At 37.7% G+C, this 16,505-nt stretch overlaps 1 protein-coding gene across 2 annotated transcripts in view; it reads right to left on the minus strand.

The window, feature by feature from the left end:
* The window catches only part of DNAH7 (dynein axonemal heavy chain 7), a 273,847-nt gene that overhangs the window by 209,501 nt on the left and 47,841 nt on the right, over nucleotides 1-16,505 (minus strand). For both annotated transcript variants that reach the window (XM_047720641.1, XM_047720640.1), the window contains 6 exons: nucleotides 12,578-12,761; nucleotides 11,742-11,921; nucleotides 7,845-8,117; nucleotides 6,911-7,038; nucleotides 3,629-3,707; nucleotides 4-228 (listed from right to left, as the gene is read on the minus strand). In XM_047720641.1, the coding sequence (XP_047576597.1) occupies nucleotides 4-228; nucleotides 3,629-3,707; nucleotides 6,911-7,038; nucleotides 7,845-8,117; nucleotides 11,742-11,921; nucleotides 12,578-12,761 (1,069 nt within the window). The remainder of the gene's footprint in view (nucleotides 1-3; nucleotides 229-3,628; nucleotides 3,708-6,910; nucleotides 7,039-7,844; nucleotides 8,118-11,741; nucleotides 11,922-12,577; nucleotides 12,762-16,505) is intronic.

The following is a 16,505-nucleotide window of genomic DNA, read 5'->3' on the forward strand; positions in this document are numbered from 1 at the left end:
AACCTTAAGGCCTTCTTGATATTGTTCTGTTTTCTCTTTAATGATTTTCCTATGTTCATCAAAAATTTCATCCATTCTTCCATACCACTGAAACACATTATTATTGAGCCTAATGTCTGCTGGAGAAAAGTTTGTGCACTCAATGAGGAAGGCGAGGCAGTTTTTAGAATCCACCAGTCTCTGGCCCAGTTCGACCATGTCCGTTGTCTCTACTTTCTGAATATAAGCCTGCAGGAAGACAAAAGTTGCAAAAGGCATTTGAAGGAACAGCTTAAGTCAAAACATAGGCTGTGGAAACGCTATGTATAAAGAAGCATGAATATGCACAGACTTGTTGGAAATGTAGACTTTTCAGTTCAAGACAGAAGACTGCAGCACAGTTTTCCTGTCATCATTCCCAAGCACCTCTACACAAAAGCAGTGGGAAAAAAAGCAGAAAATACTAAACAACACATAAGAAGCACTGGAAAACCAGAGAGTGTTACGGGTTTCTGGGAAAGACAAAGAAGAGTAACATCACCTATTCTTTCTCGGTAGCACATTGGGGCACCTCCTAGTGCCCACGTCCAGTGCCTGACACCCCGCCACCAGGTGCTGGCAACTCAGCGTGACAACCAACAGACCATGGCTTTGCTCTCAGAGACTTGTGGGGGGAAACAAGTATTAGTTGAATCACCACCATAACAAATGTCAGATTGCAGACTTGCAGCAGATACCAGGGCTACACTTTTCTTAATTACAAAATCTAAAAGATAGCTATAGGCAAATATAATAAGAAGCGTGCTAAATCTGTATGAGGATAATGATAATATTTTATTGAGGGACATTTTAAGAGTTCTGAATAAATGTGAAAACATATGTTAAGATGTAACATCCTCGAGATGTAAATTCTCCTCTAGTAAGTATAAAACCAAAGCAATTTCAATCAAAACTGCATGGGCAATTTAAAAAACAAAATTCATCATAATTCTGACAGTCTCTGAGATCGTAGATACTTAAGAGTAGCAAAGATAATCATGAAAAAAATGATAGCGAGTAGCCAAATATGAAAATATAATACATATAGATACAGTTATTTAAACAGCTCTTGTTCTGTCAGAGGAATAGAGGAGGAAGAAGAACAGAGGTCAGAACTAGATCCAGGTACATGTGGAAATTGAGTGTTGAAAAGATGCATTTAAAATTAGAAGTCAACTGATAGATCATTTAATAAATCATATTAGAGTAATTAGCTACTGATCTTGGAGAAAACGAAGATTCCTTGTTACCTAGGAGAAATACAAAGAAGGTACATTGTTAAGTGAAGAAAGTAGCTGCAGCAGAGTAATGATTTTGTTTTTGCAAAAGCAAATCTGTGGGAAGTGGTGGTGAATGCACGGGGTATGTATGTCTGTGTGTGTGTGTGTGCATCAGCACATGCAGACATGTGCGCATGTATATGTGCACATACACATAAACATAGAGCTCTCTCAAAGCTCTTTTGACACACATTAACTTATATATCTGAATAATATAAATGTTGAAGGAAACCTGCTTCCCCATTGAAAAATGAGAAGACTGGCAATTACCTGTAACTACTTATATCCAGCTTCCCTTGTCTATGTCTACACCTCCCTATTTACGAAGTAAATGCTTCTTTTTCTCATGTTTTTAAAAGTCTATTTAATCTTCATTTTTCTTTCTTTCTCTCTTCTTCTCTCTCTCTAGTGTTATTTAGACTTAATACTGTATATATGTTTGGAAAGAGCAGAATTCACACTAAAAAAATCATTATTCTAAAGAAAGGAATTATGGAAAAAGATGAACTTCTGCTTCTGCTTTCTACTTTGTAAAATCCCATATTATTTAAAATTTTACTTTTGTAATTAAAAAGAAAAAAAAAACACTAAAAGTCTTTCATTAATATATCATTCTAACAAGACTAAATATTATGTTATAAATCCAAACAAATAAGATGGGAACCATGGTGGTTTCCACAAGTAAATAAATGCCTAACTGAAAATATGCTTTTATAATGTGATTAATCAGATTTCTGTGTATTCAAATGAATGGATTTTTATTTCCCCAACTAATAATGACTGATTTCAGTACTGCATAAACTGAGAAGTTATTTTACTCTTGTGTGACTAAACTTTTTTAAGATGCAGAAATATTTTAAATATCAGTTCATGAATCCTATTTGCTAATTCTGTTACAGATTGTGATGAATGATAGAAATTCACACTAAATAACTCCAAATTTGTAAATATTTCCAGAGATGGCTAGGAGGGTAAATAAATGACACTCTTCCTACTCAGCATTATTTTTTCCACAGGCATATACAGTTATGGAATTCTCCAACTACTATATAATCATCCATGATCAGAGTGTCCCTTGGCATCCTACAACAACTAATATAAAATATAAAAATCTAAAAGTGATCATATACAGATGTGTGTATCAAATACACATACACATGCATTCACATGCTAACACCAATGCAAGTACAAATACTTTAAAGAAAACAGAATTCTTTTAGTTAAATGTTGATATGTAAAGTCAGGTCTAATGATTTAAAAACTTTTCTTTAAATGACTAATTTAAAGAATGTACATAAGCACTTACACTTCTTTTGTAATTTCTTCCCTATACAAAGTTTTGAATGATTTTACTTATTTTGCTGGGTTTGCTTACCTGTTTTACAATCTAAAAAGAAAAGATTCTATTTTAGATCTTGGGAATGCTGGGTGGAAAATGGGGTAAGTCCTATACAATCTTATTGTTATAAGAATGAAAAAGGAGTAAAATAAAATGGTGATTAGCTAGTTGTTTTATACTGTTTTACTTACCACTAGGCAGTTATAACATGACTTTCTAACACAGAAGGAACACCAAAAATGATTAAAGTGAGACTTACCTAATATTTTTAGTAGCATAAATCCTATGCTCAAAACTTATTTCAGCAAATTACCACAGAAACTTTTAATGTATAACCAAAATAGCCTATAAAAACAAATTATTAAAGATTAAATATTTGATTAAAAAATTAAGGATGGCCACATATCTCAGGTTGCCCAGACAGTCCTGGTTTATGCCTATTAGTATGGTAGTAAGTATTAATATTGTTCCCCAAAATATTGGTAGACAATACACAGACAGCTCTGATATTTCACCACTCCCAATAGCCATACCCTGTGGTATCTTCTCATGCTGTGGCCATGGGACTTGCTTTGGCCAATGAGATGTTAACTACTGTGATGCACAGAGACACTTGAAAAGCATTTGTACACCTGGGCGTGGTTTTGTGTCTCTACCATGCCGTGAGAACACGTCCAGTAAGCCTGCTGGAATTTAAGAGACGAGAGGAGCAGAGCCAAATTGCCAAAGATAGTTTCGCTAGTCAATTCAACTGAGAACTAGCTTACCCAACTGAGTGACCCACCCAATTGTGAGCAAAACCAGCCAGGAGCACCAGCCTGAATCACCTAACTGTAGACTCATGAGCTAAGAATAACAAAACAAAACATTATTTTAAGCCTCATTTAACTTTTGCAGTGATTTGTTATTGTATTATCATGTTGATAATTAACTAATAACAGCTGGGGGAAACAACTTACACACATATGACTATAAAGTTCATAAATAATACCTTCATTTCCATTAGTTCTGCTGTATTTGGAGGAGTGCTAAGAGCTTTTTCAGCTATCTTCTCAAATTCATCACATAATCTGAAATACCAGACAAAATCAATTTATGTAACTAAATTTTATTCTTAAATATATTCTTTTTTTAAGATTTTATTTATTTATGTGACAGAGAGAGATCACAATTAGTCAGAGAGGCAGGCAGAGAGAGAGAGGGGGAAGCAGGCTTCCTGCTGAGCAGAGAGCCCGATGCGGGGCTCAGTCCCAGGACCCGATCATGACCTGAGCTGAAGGCAGAGGCCTCAACCCACTGCCACACAGGCGTCCTATTCTTAAATATATTCTTATATACTAAATGTGCCATTATGTGAAAAACAAAGTAAGATGATCTTATCTATATGACATCTAAAAATTTGTGCCATTATTCATTCAATACACATTTAATGATCATCTCTTACATTTGCAACTATAATACTAAGTGACAGAGATAGAGAAATTATGGAAGATGTAATAATGACTCTCAAGCAGTTCATAATCTTGTATAGAAAACAAGGCCATAAACAATCACTCCTGACCTAGAATTTTAGGGGCTCTACCAGAGATTTAGTTGAGATAGCACCAAAAAAGTAGTCCTAAGTAAGGGAGTGATTAACTCTACTTGTGGCAAACAGTTAACATGGACCTCTATGCTCAGAAACCTCTAGTAATATGCAAACATTTCCTACTTATTTGGGTTGTAGCCCATATAATGAACTTACTGTGAGATTTAAAAAAAAAAAAAAAAAGAGGGGGGTAGAAGCTAAAAAAAGACCAAATAAAATGTGTAGAAATTTCTTTTTTTTTTTTTTAAGATTTTATTTTTATTTATTTGACAGAGAGATCACAAGCAGGCAGAGAGGCAGGCAGAGAGAGAGGAGGAAGCAGCTCCCCGCTGAGCAGAGAGCCCGATGCGGGGCTCGATCCCAGGACTCTGAGATCATGACCTGAGCCGAAGGCAGCGGCTTAACCCACTGAGCCACCCAGGTGCCCCAAACATGTAGAAATTTCTTAAAGAAGATTGACTGCGATGGGGTACCGCGGGGGTTCAGGCAGTTAAGACTTTGACTCTTGATTTTGGCTCTGATCATGATGTCAGGTCATTTGATTGAGCCCTGTCTCAGCCTCCCCACTGGGCATGGAGCCTGCTTAAGATTCTCCCTCTCCTTACCCTTCCTCTCTCTCTCTAAAAAAAAAAAAAAAAAAAAAAAAGAAGAAAGAAGAAGAAGAAGAATGGCTATGAGGTGAAGGAGAAAGAAACAGCATGGTTGTGAATTTGGGTTGAAGTGGGGAGTGTGGAAGAAGAAAGAGGGTTCTGAAGATGGTTGTAAGTTTGAGAGGCAGAATCCACAGCAGAGGAGAGATTTTTAGTGAGATACAGAGGACATGGGCAACTGGTAGAACCAGCTCCAGAAGGATAGGAGCCAAGAGGGTTGAGCCCATAGGCAGAGAGAACTTTGAATGGTGTGACAGACTCTTTCCCAAAAATATGGGGAGACAGGAATGAAAGGTTCTTGCAGAATTGAGGTGAGACACAGAGGGGCAAGAAGTCGAGGCACTTGTATCTGACTGGTCCTCTAATATTCCTGATATGTCCTTTGTACATCCCGTGTGTGGTGAGAGGTATGGTTTGGAGAAAGAGGGGAAAAGCAGAATCAGCACAACCTCAGAAGGGACAGTTAAGAGACAGAGAAAATAGCTATGAAATTAAAATAAATATTTCACTCAGCATGAAGAGCTACAAGTAAAAGACATTTTCACTATTTTCCCAGAACTTTTAAAGGAAAAGTGTTTTTACAGTTGAATATGGGATTCTGGTTCCTAGATTGGCTGTGCGGGTACCCGTCCTGCCTCAGCCTTACCCTTCAATCCTCCTTCCTCTTTCCAGCGACACAGCTCAGTCCCAGTTCTTCAAATAACACCATCCATTTTCACACCTCACACCCTTCTACATGTTACTTTTTCTAGTTGGAATTCTTTTATTTACATTGTTCACCTGGTAGACTCCCAGTACTCATGCTCTAAGCTGAATTCACATATCTTCCTCGTAGCTTGCCCTGACTTTTCCCACTTGCCCAATCTCTGCTGTGAAGGACATTAATCATGTCCTTCTCTGTTCTGTGTCTGTGGCTCACTACAGTATTTACTGAACCTTACTGTAACTTACTGGTTTGTATTTCTATTTCCCCTTAAGACTATAGCTTATAGTAGTTATATATAACTTATATATTATTTTAGTAAATTAAATACATTATATATTATATTATATTATATTATATATTACAGTAGTTATATTCATATTTAGAATATAAGCACCTATTCTTGTGCCTAATACAAGCTTCCTTCAGGCTTTTTTACAGCCCGAATCTTCTTTTTAATGATCTATTTTTTCCCATATTACCATAACTATTACAAAATTTTTGATTGGGGGGGGTCTTCCATGTGACTGATACCAGAAAAAAAAGGTTCCCAGAGCAACACGAACACGAGTTGTTGATTCAAGACTAGTTCTACATCTTGCCTACATACAGAGGCATTCTGTTTATACCTTAGCATTCCGTGAGTTTACTCAACATGAGTCAGTTTTCCTAAAATTCCCCAGGTTAGTCAAAAAATAAGTTTTTAGTTAAGACAACAAGTTATTAGCCTTGAAGAGTAATCCCAGTGAGTGAAATTCTAAATTCGAGGATCCATTAGGACCCAGGACAACTATTGGGTAAATCCACTTTGAAAATCCATTTTGTGTATTGATTATACAAACTTAAAACATTAGTGATGTTAGAGAACACCTATCTGACTTGTGCAAACAAAACTGCAAACACTGGGGCGGCTGGGTGGCTCAGTGGGTTAAAGCCTCTGCCTTCAGCTCAGGTCATGATCCCAGGGTCCTGGGTTCGAGCCCCGCATCGGGCTCTCTGCTCAGCGGGGAGCCTGCTTCTTCCTCTCTCTCTCTGCCTGCCTCTCTACCTACTTGTGGTCTCTCTCTCTGTCAAATAAATAAATAAAATCTTAAAAAAAAAAAAAACTGCAAACACTTCTTACTACCACCTTATTTCAAGCAATCAGGAAGGTGCATTTGTGGTCAAAAACTAATAATAATCATAAAATGACAAAGCCAAGTAGAAGTAAGTGTGACATCATCTTCTTGGAGGGTCACTGATGACAGTGTTCTAATCTATAACTTTATTTGAATGACAATTGATTCTATCTAACAATACCCTGAAAAAAAAATACTAGTATCACATAAATACCTTGTATTTACTTCCTGATGATCTCGGAACATTTTAGCTATAAGTTTTCCACAAATAAGTTCTGCTCGTTTCACCAAAGCTCTGATTAATTCCTCACAGCGCATTTCAAACATTCCTAAACGAATAGTCTGCAACATGAAGTATTAAAAGTTTAATGAACATGAAAAGAAAAGATCCCCACAATTTGCCTTTCTCACAATATTGTTTGGTGTGTGTGTGTGTGTGTGTGTGTGTGTGTTGTGTGTGGTGTGGTGTGTGTGTGTGTGCATGTGTGTTTAATATGAGGCAGGCAGGATTTTCTAACCTCCCATTTGTATTTTACAACCATCCTCTGGATAAATCTCCTTCAAGAGTTTGTTATCTTGGAAGCCAATTCTATCTCAGGACAACAATGGACATAAGAACTTTGGAGAATTGAGTTATTGCTAAATAGACAGTGGGGGATTTAGATGTTGTATCTGCTCTGTACAGAAGAGTAGTGCGTATTTCGGGTGGAAATTTTGGAAACTATGAAAAAGGACAAACAAAAAATCTTAAATTACTAGTCTCCTACGGAACAGAAGTAATCACATTTTGGTGTGATTACCATCTTTTCTGAAAGATTTATAAACACTAAAGCAAAAAACAAAAACAAAACAAAACTAAGCTCTTGGAATTTTTGAGGGGTCAAATCATATAAAGTACAAATTATATAAAGTAGAAGTCAGACTTGAAGTACTAGACTTTCCGCTCTGTGAGGACAAGAACACTGTTTTGTCTACTTCTATATATCCTGGGTTTCCCACAATGCTTGGTTCACGGAGAGGCAATAAGTAACTTTCCCTGCTGACAGTTATGGTCTGATTCTTTCACTGTATGATCTAAAAACACATCCTCATAAAACTGGGAAAAGATCCTAGTTTCAAAGAACAGTTGTACAAAATGGACCCTTTACCTTTCTAGATGTGTACTGTATCTCCTCTATTAGTTTTTGGTATTTGCGAATTTCTTGCATTATTTTCTCATAACTACGGTTTTCTTCAAGGAAAGCATCAGCATCTTGCTCAGCTTTTCTGGTGACCAGGAAGTCATACTTGTCATAGAGTCTGAGGTGCTCCTTAGGTGCCACACTCTCTCTCATTATCACTTCCTTCACCTTTTCTTTGTGGGCTTCGACAATTTCATCCAGAATTACTGGCTTCAAGGTTGTTGGTTTAGACTTACTTTCCTAAACAAAGGGAAAAATAACATTCATTTAAAAAAATAAAGGTAACTGTATCATTTATCTTTGTAAAAATGCCAATCTTACTGTGTGTGTGTGTACACACACACATACACTCACAAAGTCTTTCTGATTTTTTTAAAGATTTTATTTATTTGACAGAAAGCGAAAGAGCACAAGCAGGGGGACCAGCAGGAAGAGGGAAAGGAAGTGGCAGACTCCCCACCGAGCAAGGAGCTTGACGCGAGATGCAGGACTCCATCCCAGGACCCTGGGATCATGACCTGAGCCCAAGGCAGATGCTTAAATGACTGAGCCACCCAGGTGTCCCTCTTTTTTGTTTTCTAATCTCTATAGAAAGAGATTCCGTCTAATAGTATATTGAATAACTAAGTTTCATATACTTTTTTTGTTTTCCTTCAAGGCTACCTAGTTGTGTTTTGGGTTTTCTGTACGCATGAAAGAACTATCACTTGAAAATACACACAAAATAAAAACACCAAAACCCACATTGCGTTTGTGCAATTGCAAGGTAGTGCTTGCATTGTACTTTATTTTTAAAAAGTAAGCCAGCTCAATGTCATATCATCATATTCTTTGATCACAGTACTTTTTCACCTTGAGGAGTAATCTGTCTAGAACAAAGAAAAATTGTTTACTCATTCATTGACCTTTGATCTTTGATTGTGTGAACAGCAACTAGAAGAAACTGAAATCCCTGGATACAAAATGTGCGTTCTGCTATCACCATTAGAATGATGAATCAGATAACAACTTTTAATAAGCAAACAAATCTCAATAGCTTGTCTCCTCTTTTCAAATAAGAGGGCAAGGAAATGTGCCTATAGGGTTTATTATCTTGAACCAAGTTACACTTAAAAATATACCTGCTCTACCTTTCATTCGGAAGAAGGGATTTTTCACTCTAACAAAAATTATGATCAGTAGTGGATATTCTAGAGCATTCACTAGATAATATTAAAGGATTCCTTAGAGAACTGGATAATTTATTCAGCTATCCAGGATGCATTTGCCCACTATGCCCCCTGGGGGATTTTAGGAAATCATAATGGTTAGAATTAGACCCTTCTTGAGAACATTAGTGAATCCCACCACCACCACCACCACTACAACGCTGGGCTCAGTAGATGCTTTGTGCCATCTTTTCTGGGGCCAGCTGGCGGGGGCGGGGACTCTGAGCTAAAGAAATCTATATTGTGTATGTACACAAAGTAATTATTGGATCTAGCTAAGGAAGCAAAATAAAATAATAGGGAAAGTCTAGGGGCTAAACGTGAGGGAACACATGAGTTGGGAGGTAATTATGTGTGGAAGTGAACAGCGGCCCTAGAGACTGCTGATCCCTGGTGGCCTAAGCTTTGTTTTAATGAGTCTCTAGCAAGGTGGGCCTACGTGCAGGGGAGGGGGTGGCAGAATGGCTGTTAGGAAACAAAGCCTCAAGCCTGAGCAGAGAGGGACGTCACATTGGCTACCCCCACAGAAAGCCAAGAATACTGAAAAGTGACAGAAAATTTCAGAATGCTGAAAGGTGACAGAACCTCTGAATGAGGAACCAACAACGCCCTGTTTTGACCTTGTTTTTCGGTGGAGAAGAAAAAGACCGTCACCTTAAGATTGTGACCACCAGCTTGTTCTCATGCAGACTTGGTAAGCATTCACACTGCCCGTGTTGTCCACAAAATCCTTGGCAAGGATTTTATTAAAAATTGGTCCTTGGGGGTGCCTGGGTGGCTCAGTGGGTTAAAGCCTCTGCCTTCAGCTCAGGTCATGATCTCAGGGTCCTGGGATCGAGCCCCACATAATTAATAATTGGGCTCTCTGCTCAATAGGGAGCCTGCTTCCTCCTCTCTCTCTGCCTGCCTCTCTGTCTACTTGTGTCTCTGTCAAATAAATAAATAAAATTAAATTAAAAAAAAGATTGTTGGTCTGGAGAGACCTCCAGAGTAACTGTGAGGAGAATATGCAAATTTGGGAGAAACCACCTTAAATTAAGGCCTTAAGGACTTCCCTGCATGAAGTTCTTACATGTATGAGCCCATAATAATAAAGGAAAAATACCCATAGAAATAAACCACCATAAGCAAGTCAGATCAGTGAATGGAGAAGTGAAAGAGAAATGAATATACAACTAAATACAGGGGACAATAAAAAGTGACAAGTCCCATGTGACAACTTAATGGAATTCCTAGAAAATAAAAATAATGAAAAAATAGAAACTTTACAATGAAGATAAATATCCTCACAATGGATAATTTCACAATCACAATGTTGAATAAAATAAAACAAGTCACTGATTATAAGAGGACTCCACATATATACACAGACATGGAAACACTAAATGGAAATTGTTTAGGGATATGCAGACAGGTAGCAAGTGTATCTTAAAATTTCCAGATTAAGAACTACAAAATTCAAGATTGTGATTCTTTTGCTAGAAGGCAGAAGCAGAGGTAGGTGAACAGGGAAGGGCAGTGGGGAGCAGGAAGAGCTTAAAGGTATCAGTAATATTACATTTCTCTAGTTAGATTATAAGTACACAGGGTTAACCTTATTACCACTTAAAACTACACACTAGTCTCCTGGACCCTTTCCTGTACATGAAATATTTGTGAACTATTTTAAAAATAAAAAAGAGGGGTGTCTGGGTGGCACAGTCAGTTTTAGCTCAGGTCATGATCTCATGGTCGGGAGATCAAGCCCCATTTTGGGCTCTGTGCTCAGGAAAGAGTCTGCTTCAAATCCTCTCTCCTTCTCTCTCCCCCTCTGCCTGCCCCAGCTCATGTGCACACATGCGCTCTCTAAAATAATATTTTTAGGGATGCCTGGGTGGCTCAGTGGGTTAAAGCCTCTGCCTTCAGCTCAGGTCATGATCCCAGGGTCCTGGGATCAAGCCCCGCATCGGGCTCTCTGCTTGGCAGGGAGTCTGCTTCCTCCTCTCTCTCTGCCTGCCTCTCTGCCTACTTGTGATGTCTGTCTGTCAAATAAATAAATAAAATCTTTAATAAATAAATAAATAAATAAAATAATATTTTTAAAAATAAAATAGGAAGGAAATAAGAAAGCTGATTGGACTTACAAAGCTTGAAAACCTTTTAAGTTATGGAATTATCAGACATGCTCGACTTGCATACTAGACTGCAGTAACTCCCACTGAAATATACAAGTTCAGCATAGCTTTGCTAAATAAATGGCCAGAGAGAGAAGGGAAGTAGAATCTGTGATTTGAGAGTACAGACACTAATGCTGATGGGCAAAGGAATATGAGGAGAGTAACCAACTGGAGGACCATCTGAGAAAGTTAGAGAAGTATTAGGGGGTGTGCAGCATGGCGTGAGTGCCACAGCAAACCCTGACTCACTGCCTTAAACCTGATCACAACTTTAATTCCTTCCCTTAAGAAAAGTTTCAGTCCAATGCAAGACTAGACTAAGTAACTAATATACTGTAATGGAAAAATTGTATTTTTTAATTAAAAGCTTCTCATAAGCCAATGTTACCAAGCCATTTATATTCCACACAGCAGAGGATACAGGTCTACACCTTTTAGAAGTTGTTTGAAATGAATGTCATCGTCAAAATTCAAGCAATCAGAATATCCTTGTTACTTACCCATTTGGAATACAGTTTTGTTTCAACTCTTGGCACAAAACTGACAGCCTTAATCATGATATCATAAACATTTAGAAGGATGTCTATATAGTCACTGAACTCAGGTTCAAACTTAATGGTGTCATTTTCAAGAATCAGCCTCATGATGAAACCGGGATGTTCAAAAGCTCTAACAGAATCCTGCAAAAAAAAAAAAAAAAAAAAAAAAGTATACATGTATGTGAGTATATACATATACATACATACATATATATATATATGAATTGGGAGAGACTAAGCAGTGCAGTGATCCCAATTAGAACTCATGGGAACTCACCTTTCCTCTTACGCCCTAGACAGTTAAGCCAATGAGGAGTTCTACTAAAAAGTGCAAGAGCAATTCCCAGCTAGACGTGCTGGTGTTTAGTACCCACCTGGCCTACAGATCAACCAGAGTTGGGGTCAAGGTTTCAGAAAAAGGAGGATGTGCATAGCACTGGGGCTCTGGAATCGTGCAAGAAAGAGCCTAAGAGAACATTCTGATTCCCAAGCCCAGCTCATACTCGAACAGGACCTTCTTCTGGAAAGAAGAGAGTTCCTTGCAGAAACCTCCCCCAGCCATCATGGCCCAAATTTCCCAATGAGAAGTTTTCACTTCTCTTCACTAATCCTCACCAACTAGGTGATACCCATATATCCTGAATATTCAGGTTGATACTAAGTGTTTTTAAATAGGTAAGTGATCTAAAGATATACTTCTTCCTCTTCCACTGGTAAAGGTCTTTTTTTTTTTTTAATCTTCTTCCTCTTGAAAATAAGTAAGCAGTTGAATAGTGGTGTTATGGCACCATACTTACTGGTGGTTGTGCTATTAAGTCTGTGAAATCCTGCATGGAGACCAAAGTGAGTTCTTGCAGCTGTAAAGTCATAAGCGTAGCCGCGCAGTTGAAAAAAGATTCCAATTTGGCACTGCTGTCACCAGTTGGCAATTGCTTTTTTTTATTACCTTGGTAATAAATATTCTGAACTTCTGGAAACCACCTTGAAAGCACAAAAGACTTTTAAAAGTTAATACTTCCAGTGACTCACTCCTTTTACGTTAAGCATTAACAGTAACTTCTGGACATCCAAAGGTCTTCATAGAGAGCTCTATTGCTAACCGACATTATCTACCCTCTGAAATGTAAGCACCAGTGTATTTCATTTTTTCTAGGAAAAGAAATTTTAATCAAGGCCAAGAGAAGATGACTCAACAATGTGATGTGGTGAGGAAAAAAAGAAAAAAACCCAACAACATCAAAAAATAAACCCTGACTCTAACTCCTGAAACTATGCTTTCTGTACTTTTTGAATAAAAGTTTATTGGCTATTACAAAATACTATGTACCAGTCTCCAAAATGTTCTTTAGGGAATGGATTTGTTAGTTTAAAGCTAAAATGTAAATAGCTGTTTAAACCAGGAGAGAGCTTATTTAGTTCAACTCACTTGGTACTATATGTTATTCTGTTTCACAATGACTTGAAAACAAGACAAATCAATAAAATCAAGTGTATTATTTTATTCCCCTTAATGTGAAACCCTGAAAGAATGACTGATTTAAAACAGTTTCAAACGTGTATGTAACCTTGTAATAGAAATGTAAATTCACATATAGATACATAATAAGTTTTTAGTTTATAAAACCACTAATACTACAAAATTAAGGAATACTGATACTTCTTTCATAAGAGATCATAAAATTTTTTTTTAAGATTTATTTATTTGACAGAGAGAGATCACAAGTAGACAGAGAGACAGGCTAAGAGAGAGAGAGGGAAGCAGGCTCACTGCTGAGCAGAGAGCCCGATGCGGGACTCGATCCCAGGACCCTGAGATCATGACCTGAGCCGGAGGCAGCAGCTTAACCCACTGAGCCACCCAGGTGCCTGAGATCATGAATTTTTTAAAATGGTAAATTCACATATAGATACATAGTAAGTTTTTGGTTTGTAAAACCACCAATACTACAAAATTAAGGAATACTGATACTTCTTTCATAGGAGATCATGAATTTTTTAAAAAACAGAGCTCCCATACTTTCAGGAATTGCCAAATCCTTCAAGAAAGATCTCAATTTTAAATACATGTACTCATTTCTTTAACAAATATGTGTTTAATGTCTACATGCTAGAAAGAGTTTCAAGGGAGATGTAAAAAGATATGACATCACCTCTTTTCTAATAAAAAGGCAATGTGTCATAGCAGAAAAACAGTCTTGAAGTCAAAGGATTGAGGTAAAATTTTCCATTTAAGTAACAGAGAAGGGTTTTATAATGAAAATGGCAATTTCATTGAAAGATGGAAATGAAATGAGAAGGACTGTGAGGAAAGGATCTGAAGTAGAAGCGGGATAATGAGAAAAATAGGTGGGTAAGTGGGGCTAATTTATCCAATAATTTCATTGTCTATAATAGAAGTAATAGAGAGATTTCTTCCTAGAAGATAGAAAGAAAGAAGTGGGGGGGGAGTCTGAGAGGACTTTAGTAGAATTGGGAGCTGAACACGAGAAGCTGGGACAGCCTCACTCTCTAAAATGAAGCCATGGCAGATCTTTCTGCAGTAAAGTGTCCTTGTTGAAGCAACACATAAGGAAGAAAACTAATAAATACTATATAGAGAAGGGTAATGCTACATTAAGAAAGGGGACCAAGAAACTTCCGGTAGTTTGGACAAGAGATGGAGTAAGTTTGGAGCTACAGAACTGGAAAATGGACAAATAAAAAGATATGTTTTAAAAATTATTCTGTCATTGTCCCAAAGATATTTACGGGGCTCCCTATTATGTACAAAACACTTTGTGCCAAATATTAGTCAGTCTCCAAAGTGCCTTGAGGCTAAGAGAGGGAGGAAAAGGCAAACACATAAATACATATTATAAAAGGAAGGCATTAAAAGAGAATAAAGGGTCAGAGGTATTCAGAAGGAAGAGATCATTTTTAAGGGGTAACAATAGAGATTTCATAGAAGAAGGATCATTTGAGCTGGGTACTGAAGGACAGAAGAGAGGCTTCTCCAGTAATGAGCTACATCAAGTACTGTAAATAGCATAAATCATAATATTTTGCTGATGGTATTCAAGAGGTTTTTGTTGTTAAATTTCCTTACCCTCTGATTTAGTTTGATAGAATTATGTGTAAAGATGGTAATGCTAAGAGTCACAAGTTTAAGAAGGAAGCAACTAAACAACTTTCAAATTTTCCTAGAATTCCCATCCCACAGATGAAAACAAAGAAGAGTCACTAATTTTTTTAAAAAATCAATAATTGGTTAAAAAGGAGAACAAAGAGACTTTATCCACTGAATACTTAAGAGTTATAGACTGATGTTAGAAGTTACGTCTTGTTTAATTTAACAGGACTATTTCGCCAGGCATGGCCCAAGGTAAAAGTCTTTTCAGACCTGAGAATGGAAGAGCTAGGTTAGGTCCAGGTCGCACAAGACCTTAAAAGGTAGGTTAAGAAATGGTGACTTATTTTGTCAACAAAAGGGAAGCACTAAATTAGGGGTTAGGACATGTCACATGACAGTGGTTTGTAGGCTACACAGGAGGCTAAAAGAACCCACCAAGGGTAGTTGCAGTGGGAATAAAAAGGCATACACAAGAAAGAGGCTTCTGAGAGAAGATCAAGAACAGTTGGTGGTCCTCAGTCTAAAAAAAAACATAAAAGGATTCAAATCACAAAAAAACATAAATCAGTAACAGAAAGACACTCTGGCAATATATAACTACATAGAAATTAAACAACACAATCCTAAATGGCCAATCAAAAAGGAATTCATATGGGAAATCAAAAAATAATTTGAGATCAATGAAAATGAAAACACCATTTACCAAAACTCACAGAACACAAAGAAAGCAGTGACTGGAGGAAATTTATAGATGTCAACGGCTACACTAAAAATGAAAAAAATCTTAACTCAGTAACTCAATTCCACTAGAAAATGGAAAAAGAGCAAACTAAACTCAAAACAAGGAGAAAGGAAGAAATAAAGATTTGAGAAGGGGAAAAAAATAGAGAATAAAAAAAGAGAAAATCAACAGACCCAAAATTTGGTTTTTTAAAAGATCAGCAAAATTGGGGAGGAGCAAGATGGCAGAGGAGTAGGAAACCTAAATTTTATCTCATCCCAGGAATTCAGTTAGTTACCAAACCATTCTGAACACCTACAAACTCAACAGGAGATCAAAGACAAGAATAGCAGCAATTCTATGAATGGAAAAGTGAACACTTTCTGGAAGGTAGGACTGTGAAGAAGAGAATCCAGGGCAATATTAGAGATGATAGACCACAGGGGAGAGAGAGCTTCTATCATCTGGCTACCAGCAAGTGATAGAGCAGTGGAGCAAAAATCTGAACATTAAGAAGTCTGCTCCACTGAGGGACGTCGCTCCAGCAGCTGAATGGGAGGGACGTGAAACTCTCACTGGAGTGTGTGGTCTCAGGACCCTCAGGGTCACAGAAAGACTGGACAGAGCTCAGTGGCACGGCTCCCAAGTGTTGGAGGAGGGAAGCCAGCTGCAAAGACAGAGCCGAGGAGTGGGCTCTCAGCTCAGGGTTGCCATAAATCATTATCTGTGACACAGTTGGGCCACTACTCTCCAAGAAGGGACCCCACAACTAGCAGATCTGGGGAGACTCTCCTTCCTCCACTGGGAGGAGCAGCATGGGATCCTGCCACAGGAATCTGCTGAGTTTGGACACTCCAAATGGGATTGCATGCCAAAGATAGAAATGCTCAGTCAC

This window comes from Lutra lutra, chromosome 3, assembly GCF_902655055.1.
Source record: "Lutra lutra chromosome 3, mLutLut1.2, whole genome shotgun sequence".
Lineage (NCBI taxonomy): Eukaryota > Metazoa > Chordata > Mammalia > Carnivora > Mustelidae > Lutra > Lutra lutra.